Source organism: Coturnix japonica, chromosome 6, assembly GCF_054131305.1.
Source record: "Coturnix japonica strain WE chromosome 6, WE-NBRP24, whole genome shotgun sequence".
Classification (NCBI taxonomy): Eukaryota; Metazoa; Chordata; class Aves; order Galliformes; family Phasianidae; genus Coturnix; species Coturnix japonica.
Window position 1 is genome coordinate 39,259,927 of NC_140668.1, and position 17,852 is coordinate 39,277,778.

General features: G+C 44.7%; 1 protein-coding gene and 1 long non-coding RNA gene across 18 annotated transcripts in view; one reads left to right on the forward strand and one right to left on the reverse strand.

The window, feature by feature from the left end:
* FANCA (FA complementation group A) overlaps positions 1–17,852 on the reverse strand; it is a 31,268-nt gene that overhangs the window by 11,661 nt on the left and 1,755 nt on the right. For 7 of the 16 annotated variants that reach the window (XR_014947566.1, XM_015874352.3, XM_085551198.1 and 4 more), the window contains exons 5-25: positions 17,543–17,638; positions 15,689–15,762; positions 14,487–14,599; positions 13,693–13,772; positions 13,200–13,233; positions 10,806–10,872; positions 10,610–10,722; positions 9,568–9,644; positions 9,021–9,162; positions 8,346–8,479; positions 7,290–7,400; positions 6,813–6,908; positions 6,656–6,715; positions 5,519–5,607; positions 5,062–5,122; positions 4,919–4,968; positions 3,783–3,859; positions 2,009–2,113; positions 1,355–1,497; positions 858–928; positions 80–179 (exon numbers count right to left, since the gene is read on the reverse strand). Coding sequence is in view for 15 of the 16 variants with exons in the window: in XM_015874352.3 (XP_015729838.2) it covers positions 80–179; positions 858–928; positions 1,355–1,497; positions 2,009–2,113; positions 3,783–3,859; positions 4,919–4,968; positions 5,062–5,122; positions 5,519–5,607; positions 6,656–6,715; positions 6,813–6,908; positions 7,290–7,400; positions 8,346–8,479; positions 9,021–9,162; positions 9,568–9,644; positions 10,610–10,722; positions 10,806–10,872; positions 13,200–13,233; positions 13,693–13,772; positions 14,487–14,599; positions 15,689–15,762; positions 17,543–17,638 (1,893 nt within the window). In the remaining variant the exon portion in view is untranslated. Of the gene's footprint in view, positions 1–79; positions 180–857; positions 929–1,354; positions 1,498–2,008; positions 2,114–3,782; positions 3,860–4,918; positions 4,969–5,061; positions 5,123–5,518; positions 5,613–6,655; positions 6,716–6,812; positions 6,909–7,289; positions 7,401–8,345; positions 8,480–9,020; positions 9,163–9,567; positions 9,645–10,609; positions 10,723–10,805; positions 10,873–13,199; positions 13,234–13,663; positions 13,777–14,486; positions 14,600–15,688; positions 15,763–17,542; positions 17,639–17,852 lie in introns of those variants that run through there. The other 9 variants (XM_015874353.3, XM_085551193.1, XM_085551199.1 and 6 more) reach the window with 5 other exon arrangements.
* On the forward strand, positions 53–17,689 carry LOC146760595 (uncharacterized). Of its 2 annotated transcripts, none has more exons than XR_014947581.1 (4): positions 53–188; positions 712–769; positions 8,631–8,693; positions 17,556–17,689. It is a non-coding gene; the product is annotated as an uncharacterized LOC146760595 (long non-coding RNA). The 2 variants fall into 2 exon arrangements; XR_014947580.1 differs by lacking the exon at positions 17,556–17,689 and adding an exon at positions 8,904–9,043.

The window sequence follows — 17,852 nt, forward strand, 5'->3', positions numbered from 1 at the left end:
CCTGCCCTGCAGCACAGGAAATGGAGCCAGGATACCTTTAACACTCTATAACCAGAGGATTTTTGTCTGGAGAACTAACCTGGTGATAAAGAAGCTGACAGAGCCTCCCCAGAAGGGAAGGTATGAGACTCCTGTGTCCACACAGCATCTTCACAAACAAGGAGAGACACGGCCCCTGCCTGCAGAAGGTAAAAACCACGTGAATATTTTATTGTTTGCCTTTTTATCCCTAGCAGAGGAAACGTTTGGGGTTTTATAATGGTTAAACACAATGAATCTGAGCTGTAGCGGCCTGTAAATACAAGATAATTACCATTCTTTCTATAGGCTCGAGGGAAGTGTCATTTTTAGAGCATCTGAACTGAGGTCCCCTACAAAGGCATGATCTCCACCCTGCCTCAAATAATTGACAATATGTAATCAAAGAAGAGTTCTGAAACAACATCAAGGAGGGGAGGAAGCTCCCTGGGGCACAGATGCCTTTTTCAGATGGCTGGCATGAGAGGAGCAGAGGCAGAGCAATAAATGGGAACATCACACAAAAGAAAAGTAAAAAAGAAGTAATAGGAAAATAGAGGAAGGGGGGAGGTTTGCTATGGGGCATTCCTGCTTAGCTGATAGAAAACAAACCAACTTCTGAGGATATTGGATGGGAGGTTTGGAAAAAAATGTCTGGAATGCTCTTGTTCATCACAGCTCCTTTTCATACAGGCTTGCAAACTGGTCTGCCTACTCCTGTGTCACCAAGGCAAAGCAGTGTAGGAGAGAGGTAAGGATGCACTGTGCTCCAAAGAAGCAGCCACCCAGCACAGCACTGCCAGCAGTGCCATTTTTCTACACTTTGACTTGCATCTTACCTGTCGGGAGGGTTAAAATAGGAAGCAGCAATCAGGTTTTGGCAGAAAGATGTCAGTAGAAGATCAACAACCTGGAATAAGAGACACTGCTATTTCCTCCTCACTGAGCCGGATAACCAGATCTATCTGTGCTCTGTATATGTTATGTTTCCCCAGGTTTTATAGATCCAATGACACTAACAGGAAAGTTAAGCCCACCACAGCCCAGGAATGATCCCAACATACAGCCAGTATCTAGGCAAGTCTGGTGAAGAAAACCTAGCTCATCATAGGCTTGGTCTATTAGAATGTATCTCTAGATCTCTCCGCCAGAGAGATGATCCATCCAATGACTTCCAGGAGGTTAAAACATGGGCATAGTCTTTGCAGGGCACTAAGAAGTAGACAAAAGGAGAAGTGTATTTCCTGTTTGCTGCAGATAAAGCAGCCTTTCACAAGCACCATCCAGATGTACCTACCCAGTGTATCGTTTTTCACCTCAAACGGGTGGTACTCACACTCTGATGACGGGGCTCCAGCTTGGGGTCAAAAACATTAACTTGGATTCGGGAATTGAGAGTGGCAGCTTCATTCTCATCTCTGTTGTGACCCAACACAACAGAAAGTCTGTCAGAAACGACTGCAATCTGTGCTGGCACATCTGTGAGAGAGTAACAGGAGGAGAGGAAGGACAGAGGGCACGAAAGATTTATAACTCTACATGAAACAGGACAAGTGATATAGACTCCAACTGATCCGAACCCAAAGTATGCTATTGAAAGCTGTAACGAGCAAAAAATACTGGCTGGAGCACAGCAACCATCTTCATTTTAGAAGACAAGGCTATATTTTTTCCACAGTACTATTATGAACATGCAGGAAAAAAAGGAAAAACAGCCTTCAGAAGGTGGGGGTTGAGTCACCAGGCAGCTTCCAGGAACAGAGCTGCCCATCTTAGCAAAGGTGTGTGCAGTGCTGAGCAGTCATCGCAGAGGTGAACACCTGAAGCTCCCAGCTCAAACATGAAAAATACATATTCATAGCTGGATTATACTGATCTGAAAGACTGCAGCAGTGGGGAGTAACTACTGCTGTTGCTTTGGCTAGCATTAGCCGTGCTTTATGAATACAGCAGTCGGTTAAGGGTAATTATAACCTGCTTTCTTCCATACCTTCGTGTTTAGCTTGGTCCACAATCAGCACCCTCAGTGCAGCCAGCTCAGCTTTCAGCTGCTCAGCAGGCTCTTTGGAATGGCTGGGTTCCACTTTGGTTTCACCTGAAGAAACAAGAGGGAAATGCAACTCATCGCTCTTATATCTTCACAGCTCTTACCTTATTCTTCATGCACCGAATTGCTTTATAAAACGCTCAGCAGCCTCTGCACACCTCTTCTGCAGCAGTCATTATTTCTATGTATTCCTATGAATTGTAACAGATCCCCACAGAAGCTGTCAGCCTGCCACACACACAGCCTTGCTTTCACATTCCAAATATGCTACTTGATTAATCATTGATGAGTTTACGTCTAACTTCAGAACAGAATTCATTTTTTAAAGACAAAACCAACAAATGATGCCCCCTTTCAGTTTCCATTCCCTTTAGCTCTCTGCCCCACACAGCAAACGTTTGCTGTCCTCTAAAGCCTGGAATTAGAGCTTCAAAACACAGAGGGAAATGCTGCAGTGCAAACAGCACATCATCAGCTTCACCCTCCCCAACCACAAGACACAGCTTCAGATGTTACATGGAACCACGGTGCTGGCTTTTGTTTAAAGGAAGAAAATGAAAGAAATCCCTTTTCCCACTAGGAACAGAGGTGTAACCCACCCAACACATCTGGTCAGATGGGAACACAGTGCTGTGCACGGGGCAGGAATAACAACCACCTTCAAGAAAAGCAAACAAGGTTAACACTGAATTGTTACAACCTCAATGCAAAACAAGGAGGTGTGAGCAGCGCTGAGTCACCCTTGTGAGCAAGAATGAGCAGCAGCAACAGACGGGGCAGGTTTACAGCTGACTAAGAATCCTAAACGATGCGGGGGACAGTGGGGATAGCAGGCAGGGCAGGATGCAGGGCAGGATGCAGGGCAGGATGCAGGGCAGGATGCAGGGCACAGAGCGGGCTGTACCGCTAGAGGTCACTGGCAATACAGCGATCCCCGCAGCGCCCCGCAGCCCAGCGGGATGCAGCTGATGCTGCACAAAGCAATTTCTCAGCTCTGCAGTTGCCAGGACAACCCCCACAGGCAGAATGCTGCACGTCTGTGATTGAACAGGACGGCTCGGTCACATCTCAGAGATACAGCATCACCAGGAGGCTTCAGACAGCAGAGAGCACAGGGAGGCAGCCCATCACAGAGCAGTACCACCACCATGCTCCAGGAAGAGTCTGGGATAAGCCTTTGCTGGAGGTGTTGCCCATTATAAGATGCAAGTGTTTGAAAAAGCCACTTGCTGAAAGACAGGATTGCTCATGAAACACCTACTGCACCAGCAATGAGGCTGCAGTGAGGGGAGATGAAATTAGATGCCTCCCCATACACTGTCACATACAGTAACCCAGGGGGACGGTGGTGAGGTCAGGCAGCAGCAGTGCCATTGAGGGATGTACACAGCAGAGAAGCGTTGAAGCTGCAAACGCTGATTCACAGCAGTGTGCTGGAGCTGGCATTAAATGAGCCAGCTCAGGCCTCAGCTGCAGCCTCAGCACTGCACAGAGCTGCATCCAGACTGCAGGCAGAAATCCCACTCGGGCAGGATGGGCAGGGGAAACCACTACAGCAGCAACCATTGCATACCTCAATGACACAAAGAGCACACAACATTTACACACACAGATATAACCAGCCGCCACATGTTGAACATTTCCCAGCATATGACAGCACGGACACAAACATCAACAGCCTACAAAGTGAGTGTAAGTTAATTTCTTCTCGTTTTACCTTGTAGCGTTTTCTCTTTACTAGCACGACAGGCTTGTATGTAAGTGGAGTACAAGTTGGGGGGTATTTTGTCGGCTCTAAAATCATAATAAAAAAAGACATTTAGTATATGACAGAAACACATTCAACCTTCATCTTTTTTAATTCAAGCATAACAAACAGCTTTGCTATGAAGTGTAATTAGAGGCTCCAAAGCATCTGAAGCATTTCTTTTAATCATCTGCTGCCACGAGGGCTAGATATGTCTATCCCAGGCTTTGGCAGTACTATGCAAGTATAACACACACTGCCCCAAACAACACTACGGACAGCACACACATTAATACCTATTTCATACATTGTAGATGTCTGAGGACTCTAAGTTATGTGACATGAAGTATTCATACATCTTAGATGTTACATTGATGGAGGCCCAAGTCCAACCTCCAACACCTGCTGGGCAGGCAGAATAACTTTGCAGCTTCACTTACAACTTTAATTTTTAAAAAGATTCAACTTCTTTTATTTTTGTCAAACTGGAATTACGAGGCAGGGCTGCAAGGCTCATTTGTAGGCAGCATTGTGAACATCTCTCCATGTTAGGTTATGGAGGAATTGCTGGGTGTAAATAAAGCTGTTTCTGCAAGGCAGAGAAGTGCTTTTAAACATGCACACGGGATAGGCTTGAGTTCTGAGAGGGGCTGCCATCTCCTCAGACATTACCCTGCTGTCTTAAGAACAACTCAAGAAGCTTTACCATACGCTCAGCTTTCACCCTTCCCTTCTCCCATATCCTCTCCCCAAAGAGGGCAGAGCTTCTCACAGAGGGGCTCGTCTTCCTTTGTTTGGTTGCATTCTCCAAAGCTGGCATGAAAATGTGTCTGGCCTGCAGGCAAAGGGCTACGTGGGACTCCTTCCAGATCATGGTTTTAGAGCAGTTTTAATTGGACTAATTACAGAACTGAAGACGTTTACCCACACAGAAAAGCTACTCCTTCCACAACCTGCAAGCCACAAACAAGTCTGGCCATGAAGCCCTGCCAGAAGGGTTGGCCAACCGACAGCACTTCGCAAACAAGGTGTAAAGCTTCTGTGTAATCTGATGTTGAGAAGACAAAGTCCAGAAGCTCAGGACACAGCACTGGGGAGCTCGGTACCTTTTTAAACAGTCTATGAAGGCCATGCGCACATCCGGGGCTTTAGGGAGCTGCAAGAGAAAGGCAGGCAGGTTAGGTGCAAGTCACCTCTCTACCAACAGACTGCTAAGCAGGAGGATCCAGAGAAAGAACAGAGTACTAACCACACGTGGCCTGAGCAGAGCAGGAAGGAACCAGGAAGTATAGTAGGGTCGCCTGAAAATACTAAGGCAGAAAACAAACTATGAAGAGCCAAAGCTGCAAAGTGCCATTTTGTTATGTCAGAAATGTAGTTGGTTCCCGCAAACAGATCAGTGTTCATGGTGGCATGAAATGAATAACCACAAACTAATCAGGCTACCAAATTACTTTTTTTTTTTTTTAATTCTAGTAATTGTGGACTCGCTGGCATGTGTTTGCCTATTTGGTCTCTGCAGAAATTGCCTCAATTTAGATGAGTACTGAGGAAATGAGTAATGTAGAAAGAATCTCCCAAATCCTCCTCTGCTGACTTCCTCCATTTTTCTTGTACTGTTAATTTGATTTAGACTTGGCTTTTATTTATTTTTTCCTCTTTATTACTGAAGATAAAAATAAGAAGAGTTGAGAAACACACAATACCTGGCTTCTATCACCGACGTTGGGATCTTCCTTGTGTTTTCAAATATCTGAAGGGCTTTTTCAACGTCACGAAGTGCCTGGCCCTGGGGCTGGCTCACACAAGCAACAAAGAGAGAAAGATACTGTGAGAAGTCAAGGATGGTGGCAATCTTCCCCGCTTGCTCATTCAGGGTTCCTAATAGTTGTCTGTGCTGTGAAGGGCAGTGACTGAACAAACACAACTGAATAACTAGAACTACTTGATAAACAGTGTAAAACTGTGGGATAGAGAAACCTGGACCATCAGCCTGCCATAAGAAGGCTGTTTTATATAACAGCTCTTCTGTGTCAGCCCAAAGGTCTGTGTAGTTCTGTACCCAACTCATACACTGACTGCAGCAGATATTCCTGCTCAACATGATGTTATTTATTCAGTATTCCCTTTTCTGTTCTGAATTTTACTGTCATTCCATTCTACTCATACACCTGGAACTAAGACTCATGTCCTTCACTTCCAGCCTCTGCTGCCAGAACTGCACTCCAGGCAGGATGACTGTTGTCCCAGGTTTCTTTCGCTCGAGCCATGAGACATTTTAATAATCTGTGCCAGTCTCTTACCCACTAAACAGATCAGTTCCTCTACCAGCAGAGCCAACACAGCCCCACTTCCTATAGATGCATGGCTCTGTATCTCCTGGTCTCAATAACCTCCTTTCCTCACACCATACAGCACCATTAGGTTATCCTTTGTTCCTTAAATTCCTACCAACAGAATTTGCCATTATTTTCCACATCCCACCAAACAGGATGGGCAAGCAGTAGCCAGCACTTCCTTGGCTTCAAACAGCACATGCTGACTAGGTGGCTGATGTAGGCGCTACTTGGCCACTAACTGGCTGGCTAATTGTTGAGTTCCTCTGCTGCCTGACTTTGGGAATACTCATCAGATACATCATCTATCCGTCCTCTCTGCAGGTCTAATTTTCATGAAATCCAGGGTAAGTTTCCATATTCACAACCTTTAATCCCTCTGCCTTAAAGATGGAAAAGATTTAGCAGCTTGCTCAGATTTGGTAGGAATGGCAGATGGATAACTAACACCTGCACAGAAGAGAAGTGAATAACTGATGAGAAGACTGTTGGATAGATCACCAGTACCTGCACAGATTCATGTGTGGAAGACAAGTCTTCGTAGAGCCCCATATCTTCTATAGCAACCTGTGTGAGGTTACATAGACATGGGCACTGTCACTGCACAGCTCACGTTTCGACACATCTCGAAGGATGTCTTTCCAAAGGGACAGCTCTTACTAACCTTGAGGTCAGCCAGTCTGGTTTTAGCCAGTGTGATGTACTCCAAGAGAATAGAGCGATGCTTTGTTGGCACAAAAGGTGGGTACATTATATGGACCTGAAATGTAAGATTCAGAGCAAGATTTGCCATTTTTACAGGAAGTGACAGTAAAACCCTGGCTAACTTTTCCTCTCAATTGCCTCAAACATCCCCCAAAGAAGACATTACTGCTTGCTTTAAGACAGTTTCACAGCAACTGACATGCAATTCTCCCACTCAGTCACTTAAATATAACTTCACAAAAGGGATTCTCTTCTTCTCAGGGAAATAAAAGAATCTTGTTTATTTCAGGGAGAAAAGGTTTTGCATAGTGTACTGGAAATAATGCAATTGCTACTAACAACACGAGTAATATGCTCAGAGGCACACAGCACAAGGATGTTTATTATGAAGCAGTTCTGTAGCTGTCTTTAGCTATTTCTACCAGCAGCTTCTCACCTTTAAGTATGGGGCTACTTCAAAGGGCACTAGCTCTGACAAGAACTCAAAGAGGAAGACCAGAGCTTTCTTACTGCTCCCGTGGTGACCGGTAGCATTCCCAAAGGAAGCCTGAAATAGAGAAAGTGACAATGCAGCCTTTCAGTTTGGAAAGAACTGGCATCCCAGCACCCACCGCATAAATCCCACATATCTCTTACAGACATCTGCTCTGCATCAATAGAATCTTTCTGCAGAAAAGACGCCAAAGAAAGTTTACAGAAGTCTCTTCAGAAGCTTCTGAGTTTCTTTCCCCAGTTTCCATGTCAAGCTCAAAGCTCATTCTCATGTGCTACCACAGGAACACTCAGGGGACTTAGACAAGGCAAGACCAAAATGCACCAGAGGACTGAAATTCACCAGGAAAACACATTGCTGGAGGTTTATCTGGGCACTATAAGAAAAGTGAGCCAGTCAGCCTATACAGAACATTTCAAAAGGTAAACTAGTTACATCCTGAATGCTTTATTATGTGGAGATTTGCATACCCAAAATACCAATGTGTTTACAACTGAAAGCTAATTACCAATTATCTATAAGGTCCAACACACCAATTACAGCTGCATGCAAACATCCAGGAAATAGGAATGCTTCATGTGCAATAACCCACAAATTATGCAATCATAACACTCACTCTTGGTTATCAAGATACTGAAATGTATCCAAGATTATGATTATAACAGGATTTACATGTCTGCATTCCTGACAAATAACTAGAGAAGGCAAGATGTACTTGAAAGATGAAAGGATGGAAAACCAGAGAAAGCCAAATGAATATATTCTTTGCAGACACAAAGGCAGTAATAAATATTACATTATTCCTAATACCAATACAATCACTTGTTACTTCGTTGGGTTTTTGATTCTGTTTGTTTTGGCTTTAAATTCCTGGTGATCTAGTCTGAAACCAGGCTTCTTATTTATATTATATATATATTTGGTGCAGAAAAGCATTCCTTATGCAGTTTCTCATTTATTTAAAACAAAGACTACCAGTCAGGTCTTATTTAGTCTTACCTTAAACCACTCAGAGTAAGGCATGAACACAGCAGGGCCCTCTAGGGCAGCCTGTCGGGCTATCAGAAACGCAGTGATCATATTTTCCATATCATAATTCTCAAAGGCCTTTATCAGGAGATGGCTCAGTAGATCTAGAAACATAAAACAGTAACCTCAACCTTTGCTCTATACAACTGAGCCATGGTAGACTAAATTAAGACAAATACCTAATGAAACATCTTCCCCAAAAGGATCATGCATTGAAGCCTGGAGAAACTTAAAGGCTCTTTTATGTTTTTTCAGTGGTCAGATACTTGGGGATTTCAACTTGCAAGAACTACAGGGAGCCCAGCAATGACATAACCGGTAAGGAACTCTAACAGCAAAGGTAAGATAGAAGAATTAAGAAGAATTAAGTAATCGCTACACCACACAATCATAGAAGTACTTATTAAACAGTCATTCTTAGCTGTACACTAAATTAGGGGAGCGTCAGGCACAACGCCTGGCATTCACATCACAGCTGACACAGAGCACCTGAATGGAGAGGGTGAGCTGTGGTTCTTTCCCCTACAGAGATCTCAAAGCAGGAGTTATGAACTTGATGCTGCACCACTCAGGATGGTTTCCTCATTCAGTACCTGAGAAGCAAGAGGCACGTACCAGCCTGCAGGCTTGCCAGCACCCACTTACCTTTGAACAACTGCTCAGCCTCAGCCTGACAGACCACCAGTGTGGAAACACAGGACAGGACGTGCTGCCAATTCACTTCATGTGTCTCCAGGACTTGCTGCAGCTGGCAGATCAACTCCCTTGCACTGAATGCCACAAACAGCTGGAAGAGAATGAGAGCAGCACTGTCAAGATTAACATGGGGATGCCTTTTGCAAAAGCTATTCTGCATGCACCTTTTGAACCAGCTTTCTAGGGCCAGACATTATACTGGCTTGGAACCAGCACTGGCTAAAACACACAGGCATACTCCAACTCCTCCAGAAGCCATTTGTATTCCGTAACAGCGAAAATTCACATCTTCAGATCTTATCTTTGTACTCATTAGGATCGCTGTGCAAACAAAAACTCCAGTAGTACTTTCGCTTCAAGCTTTGTCCTGCTTGCAGCTCCTGGCAGCTGCTTCAGATTCTGCAATGCACTACTTTTAAATAATCCCATTTCAGATATTTTAACGAATATGAGACCAACCCCGCTATGTTCTCTTTGCAAAACCAGGAAGACCTACTTTGCGATACAAGGCAGTGAGCAACGAACTTGTCCTTGTAAAGCTCCACTCTTTCTGTTTGTGGATGGCATCAGACACTGTACCCAAAATAAAAGAGCATATTAATAGTTTTCAGCAACAGATTTTAAAAAAACAAACATCTAAAATACAGAACTCACCACACAATATTTCCCTTTAGCTTCCACAGCCACAAACACTAAAAGCTGCCTGCTGAAACCCTTTTTCTCCCATTCATCTTTGGAACACAAACTACACGAAGATGGACTCTGTCATTTCACCACAGCACTGCCATCCCAGAGCTCTTGGGGTAATGCATTCACTGACCAACAGAACTCATGCAGAGAGAATCAGCAAGGAGCCATCTTTTTCCTCTTTTAACTGGAAGCCAGCAACAACAACCAGCTCTTCCATACTGCCTGTAAGGAGCTGCAGATTGTAGCTTGGAGTGATAATATTTCACTAGAGACTTCACAGCCTCAAAGTAATTTCTTCTTAAAGACACGTAACTTTACAATTAGCCGTCATGCACAGAAGCCTTCCTGCATTCATAACGGATCTACCAAAATGACATGAATGACAGACACCCAGTGAGGCAAAGGAAGGCTATGGTTGGTGCTTAAAGCAAGACCTGCAGGGACACAGGATTTCAGCCCCAAGCTTTCTGCAGTACCAGCTCTCCCATCCAGTTTCTCCTTTGGCCAAAGCTATTCCCAGAGGCCACAGCTCTCCCACATCTGCTCCACAAAGGCTGCTGGTGGCTGTTTCTCCCAGCACTCCACATGAGCTTTTGGCTGAAGCCCTGCCTGGAGCCGCTGACTTTCCACCTAAAGTTTCCTCCTGAACTACAGCCCACTAAAGCCCAGGCTCCAGGTGAACCTTCCATCTTCTTTGGCACTGTGTGGGCGGGGAAGAACCAGGGAGGGAGACAGCATCCCTGTGCTCTGTTCTCCAGTCTGGACTCCACTCGGTCACTGGGTGGGATAGAGCTCCTGAGCCACAACAACAAACCCAGAGACACCTACTGCTCCCCAGCAATTCCTACCTTTCAACAGTGGGTTGTAGGTAAGAACCTCAGTCAGGGTGTGTCTAAAAAACTGCTGCAAGGAATCCGGATCAACTGCGCTTTTATAAGTGGACACATCAAATACATTCAGCCTATAAATGACAAGAAGACATTCAGAAACGATGCACAGGACCACAGTCAGCCCTCCATTATTCAGAGGAACAGCATTTCTTACCAGAACCTCATAGCTTGCAATGTGGAGTCACCTTCCTCCTTCTCTTTCCCAACAGCATTGAGGACCCCTGATACCCCAAAGGAAAAACACAAAAAGGCAGTGAGGAAAACAGAAGGAATTGTGACACTACACTAACAGTTAAGAAGGTGACCCTATTAGGGAAACACACCATTCCTCAGCATCAAAATCTTACAACAATTTCTCAAAAGTAACACGGAGCCTCAAAAACTATTAACATTAACCTTGAACCACTTTAAAAGCTTTCTTATGAATACGCTAATAATTAAGCCATCTAAAAATGGACGGGCATTAATATTTCATTTCCAAACCTAATCCTAACTGGGCAGTGCACACGCGAGTGCAAACACTGCAAAGCTGTGCTGGGGAGAAGTCTGGAGGTAGAGATTTGCACAGCCAGATTTGTGCCTGGAGACAATGGTCTTTACCATCCTCAGCAAACAAAGAGTGTACTGCTGTGAATGCCACATGGTTGTGACAGCTTCACCTTACGTTTCTTCAGCAGAACTCCTTTAAAGCAAGGCCTGCCCCAAAGTGACCGCTGGAGGTCAAACAGGCAGCAGCTCACACAGCACATGGTCCTGACGGTAAGACTGCACAACTCAAAGCCCACATACTGAGAGATCCTAAGCTCCACAGCTGCTGCTGCAGTATTTCTGTTTCTGGTCCCATCCCACCATCAAAAGCCTTCTCTTTTAACAGTAAAAATGTTTGCTTTGTCTGTTAGGATTTGTTCGTTAGGATCATTTCAGTGATGCACTCTGAGAAGGAAATCTACCAAAGTGAGGCACTAATACTGGCATCCCTCGTGTGCCTTTTGTAGGGCAGTCCACAGGGCTAGCAAGTAACACTGCCTTCCCCTGCAGAGGAATGCTTTAAGGTTAAGCAGGGCCGAACAGAGGAAAGGAGATAAGCTCTACTTATCCTCAGGCACAGGAGTTCAGTGCAGCAAGATCATGGCTGTGTAGAACAGTGCTCCCAGGCTGCTCTCAGCCTGTGAGCAGCTTCATTCATCGTGACTTATTTTACATAAAGCATCCTAACGTTCTTCAAAGCAGCTGATGAGCCAAGTGAAACTCCTCAAAGACAACCCAACAGCACACACTAACAGAAGTATTTACAGAAAACATGTAATGTGTTTTCAGATCGACTGTAAGGCAACCGGTGGCAGCACAGGCTGCAGAAACGTGAAGGTCAAATGAAGAGCAGGTTAGCACAGACTCCACCCTGCCTGCCAGCTGCCTGCCTCGCTTCCCCCCATATCCCTCTAGTCCTGAGCTTATGAGGGTTATTTTTCAAGTGCCAGCGCTATTAAAGGGTCACCTGAGATGGAACTCATACATATTAAATAATAAAGCACTTCCCTTGCAGCTTTCCTTTTTTAGAACTGCTCAGCAAGGTCTGCAAGGCATCTGTCTACGGGCAGTGCTGACTGCAAGATGCAGGGTGAGGGATCAGGCTGGCAATACCTACTCAGAGACACAAAAGGGATCTTTGGGAGCAAACCTTGTGTTGTATCCTGGGTTTTGGTCATTTTGCAACAGACAAAAAGTGCTCATCTTTGCAATAGCACCGAGCTCATTGCTGAAATGTGCCAGTGAGGAAAGTGGCAAAGCGATGTCACTAAGGCAACAGAAAAAGAGCAGCAGCACATGGTCAGCTCGGACTAACACAGTGGTGTAGGCCACATGAGGAGCTGTAAGTGAACGTTTCCTCTGCAGTCAAAACAGCACAGTGCAAACAGCAACCTGTCAAGAGGATCACCTGGGACACACAACAAACAATCCTGCGGTGTGTTTATTCTTTCTGCATCGGGATCTGCACTGCAAGACAGGCACTACCACCCCTGAGCTCTCAGCAGCAGCACGACAGGCACATATCCATGGGACAGCTGAACACTGCCTGTTTACAGGCTACACACGTACCTCAGATGACTTTATGTAAAAGAAAAATGAGGTTTCACAAAACATGAGTTTGCAAATCCAAAGTGTGAGACAGCAAAATAGCCTACTGGCACCTAACTTTGTCAATTCAATGTTTAATTTAACAAGCAAGAAAAGTTAACCAACTGAAGGTTGAACTGCTTCCAATCAAGCTTGTTAAAAGCCAGCTCAGATATCTTTACCCAGTGTTGCAGCTGGGATGATCAAGAAGAACCAGCATGAGAAACAAGAAGTTATCTGTGGTGATAGATGAAACTCACATCACAAAAGTAAAGAGGAAAGTAGGAGACACATCATCAGTGACACAAATATGCAAAGAAAGCATCCCAGAAAGAGGATTTCTCTGAGTCCTTCAAGATTGAGTAATGAGGAAGGAAATCAAGTTAGCAGTCAGCAGCAACTGTAGAATGTTACAGATCATGAGAACACTTACATGTCAGCATTCTTTGTAAAACAGCATGGCAGATCTGTTCAAAATGGATATATTAAGACCATTTAGTGTTGAGAACAGCTAAATTGCATGCAGAAAAGGCAAACTGACTCAAAGGAATGGTTTTGTCCTTCTTGACTTAAAGCTTCACTTCTACCTCAGGGTCTGATGTAGAACAGATACAGACAGGCAGAGGGGAGAGCATTTCCCATGCTTGCCAGCATTCCATGCCTCATATACAAATGGAAAAGAAAGAGCAATCAAGGTGAAACCAAAGAAGCTAAAAAGTCCTTGACAAGTCACCGTGGAGAAATTCTCCATAGAAAGGTCTGTGCCCTCTGGTTTCAACATCTCCTCCTCTCCAACTCCTAGCAACTGGACCAATGCCCTTTCTTTGTCGCTCTAACTCAGATTGATTTACAGTCAGAAAGGCAGCGATTTACATGGTATCTACTTCTTTAACCAACCATTTTCATCAGTTTCCTTTTGTCCTTACATGGGGGACCTTCTTGAATTCCAGCTTCCTTCCCATCTCTGAAGGCTGAAAGCCATTCTGAAGGAACATGATCGCAAAGTCTGCAAATCAAGAAGGAATCTGTGTTACAGCATCCCCTCTCATTAAAACCCTTTGCTCTTTCCCCTCCCAATGGGACTGCTGTCTGAAAAGCATTGCTCACTATGCAGCACAGTCAGCAGGACTGCTCAGTGCTTCTCTTTTTTTCTTTCATGGAGTAGAATTACTCCTGGGCAAAAAGGGCTTAAAGCAATCAGTGCCAAGAAGCAAAGGAACTGAAAGGATTATACAGACCAAGCAGTTTGTAGGTCTCACTGTCTTTTACCACTGCAGAACACATGAGAGTCTTACCTACTCAACTGACTGACCCAAAGGTCTGACTACAACCCTTCGAGTAAACGGTGTAGTGATTTTTTTGCTAAATAAAAGCATGGAAAATATGTTTCCAAGTAGAAAAAAGATGGGGAAAAAAATATCAGCTCCTAAGTATTTTTCATTAGAAAGATTTTGGGCACTTTGCATAAGCATTATGTTCTTTGTCTGATGTGCTGTTATCACTGGCCCTGTACATCTTGCAACTGTATTTTCTTTCAATACTGTATTTGAAAGAGATCCTGGAATTCAAACCGATCATCTCTTAAGGGGAAAAATTCACTAAGAATTAGATAGTTCACCTTCACTGAAACAACATCAGTAAATGCAGTGTGAGGACCCTGTCCTTAAGCTCCCAGCATCCCACCAGCACAGCATTTGCAGCACCCAGACCCTCTCCTTGCCTGAGAGAACACGTCCTGCGTGCTCTGTGTCCTGGGGAGGCCCCTCAGCCTGCTCACACAGAGCACAAAGGCTGCTGCACAGCCACTCCTCCACAGCACGGCCGTCTGCACTGCTGGGAACAAACAGAAGCACATTCAGTTCAATCCCTTCCATATTTCCTTAATTGGTTTTTCATTCCGCCACCCCCTTGGTCTCAGGAAGGAGGTGACCATGTGGGACTCTGCCTAAATGTCACACTGCTGTGAGCTGGGCTGACAAGAGTTTGAGTTGCCTCATAAGAAGATTCTCAAACAAACACAAACAATGAAAAAAGACAACTGTGCATTGTCCAGATTATGTGTCAAAGATTCATTGCTTTAAAGCATTGTAAACTGAAATACTTAGAAGACTTTTAGTTCTGATTTCTAAGGCGTTTGCATAAAAATGCTTTCCAAAACATAAAACTCAAGCTCTCTTTTGGTTTCCTTGAAGTACAGAGAGCACTGAAAGGCTTTATTTCTATCCCACTAACAGACAAGCAAACCCACATCAAAGGCTGCACCAAAGATTGCAGTAAGATTCTTTCAACACCATAAAAATAACAACGTGAACTTCAGAAGGAGTAACTGATCCTCCTGGTTAGCTCCATATTGGGAAAAACAAACCAGCTCTTTAGAATAACGTCCTCTGGAGATGAGCTCTGCCACACCTCACTGACACAGTGGCTTTAAGAGGACAGAAGCACATGGTTTATGTGAAGTGTGAAGGTTTATGTGAAGACTTCTTGCCAAGACCAGCCCTAATTCTCACTGAGTTTCCAGGCAGATCTCAAGGCACAACCAGGTGAACCAAAGGGGTTGGGTTTCGAGCCCTTCCCCACCTGGGATGTATCCCCACACAGCCATCTAGGGCAGTGGAACAAAGAACCAGATGGAACATTAACTAAGAATGGTCTTTAGTGGCAGTTCCCACCCAACCATCCTGCCCCACATCACAAGTGATTCAGCAGCCTTGGAACAAGCAGTCACCATGCCCTGAACTGTGCCAATTAACACAGAGTAACCTCTCAAACCCTGGCTAACTTCTTAAATCCTGCTAATCTGATCACCTGCAAGCATCTGACTATATTCTTAGTCCAGAATACTCACGACTAATGCCCGATTACATTTCAATAGGCTTTAAGAGATTAAATGTGTGTGCAAACCTCCAAACCTTCACTCACCTCTCCAGCAGCTCTCCCAGCCCAGTGATGCCATTTCTGTGCAGATGCCACACAGCCTCCAGCACTGGAAGGTCCTACCAAGAACATCACAATGTGGTCACAGTGCTTATTTCACACTTAACGTTTTGTGTACTTAAAGAAATGGAACCAAATTTCAACAATCAAGCAGCCTGAGATCTATGGGAATTTAAAATTCAACATATCAGTATCAGATGAGGAAAGGTTATGGTTGGATTTCCCTTCCTACAAACACTGAGGGGTTGGTGCATCGTTTTACATCTCCATGGTCAAGTCATAGATATATCAGCCTTCATCGCCCTGCAATAATCCTAATTCTGAACAAAGGAGCAGTGCTATCCCAGAAAACAGGAAAGCTTCTACATTTAGTCTTGTTCACTCAGAACCAATAACAGATTGGAGAATTATCACATAGTTCTCTCTTTGTTAGCTTCTGCGATTCAGCGTTGCTGTTCTCAAATCCATTTTGCTATAGGAGCCTACAGAAAGAGATGTTGCAGCTGTACAAGGCAGGCTTATGGGCACAGGGGAACACCAACCATCACCTGGGCTGTCCTGCCCCTGAACACCCGACCAGCTATTGTTGTGGATGAAACTGCTGCCCTTTACCACCTCCTTGTAACATCACCTGCAGCTCCCAACAGAAAAGTATGTCCTGGAGAGCATCCTGTGCCAGCAAAGCTCCAGGATGCACCAAGCCGGGAAAATGGTGCAGCAGCAGCTTCTGCTCATTCCAGTCCCAGCACAGAATCTCTCTGACCCAGAAACAAAACGTTTTTCACTCCTTGCAGGGGAAGAGGTGCCTGGGAGCACACAAGGCACCAGGAGCCCCAGCAGCCTCCTGCAGTGACTCACAGCTGCTTTTTAGCGTGACCCCAGGCTCACCCACACACTTTGTTTTCAACAGCTTAATCCTTTACTACATCAATCTCAGTTACACGGCAGCACTTGATCTCCGTGTCTACCTGAGAACAAGGAGATTTTAATCAGCCTTTAAAACACACGGAATTCTATTTTCAGCCCATGAATGGATATTTGAGACCATAGAGCACCTTTTTATCCAGACAGGTCAGTCTCCTCACTCTTTCCCACCAAAGCAGCAAGCAACCAAAACTGTCTGCTTCGCAAGAAGTACTTAGCTCTACCCAGAGCACCACTTCTCTTCAGAGAACAAACCATCCAAATGAAATCAATACAACATGTTTGTGAAACAACCCAACTTGTTATCTGCTGTCCTATTTCTCTCAGGCCATTTGCTGTATGAACTCACTCTGGTTTATCGCAATTCCCAGATAAATAAAGCAGGGAGCCAGAATGGCAAAGGCCCACTGAGTAATACTGGCAGAGCAAACAAAGGGCTTCTGGGACTGTGAAACCCCACAGCCAGCTTGGAGATCCTGCACTGATCTGGGAACCTATGTGCAGATGGAAAGAGTTATTAGCATATTTCATTGATAACAGTAGGTCAGTGAAGCTAAGCAGAAAAGAAAGCAATACCCTCCAAAGCTTGTATTAACTGCAGCATCACCCCAGGCGAGTTTAATCCTGCTACTCATGCTGCAGCTCCAGACCTTGTGTTGTCCGTGCCCTGCCTAGAACCAGCCATGCTCACTCCATGCAGAAAGAGTTTAAAATCTCAGAGGTGAGCAATGGCAAGGCTGCTGCAGACCACAGAAAAGACACCAAAGTAAACGGAATGCAGATGGCAGCATTTCACTCGTCCAGCTTAGTTATCTCAGCCCTGCACTGGTGGAGTGGGTTAAAAGCACGCTATGTGATCCCATAGCTGAATCTAAATGGTCTGTAGCAAAGCAACATTTATTTGTGAATTCTCACCTTCATTTTCCAGATTTCTTGACAGAAGTGTGAGCGACTGAAGACATTTTTCTCCAACAAATCCTTGACTGTTCGAAGTAAGCAAGACAACCTTTCCTGGAATCACCCCAGAAACAAAGCAGAAATCATTTCCTTTATAAATAACATGTTCTTACAAAAACAATTTGCTGGGTTTTTTTATCCCCACTTTGTGTTTTTGAAGACTTGAATAGTGGAGAGAATCCCTGAGGAAGGGCCCAAGCTTTTCACCTTAAGGCTGAGTTAGAGGCAGCCAAGCTGACAGCACTGGCACCTGACAGCTCCTCAGGGG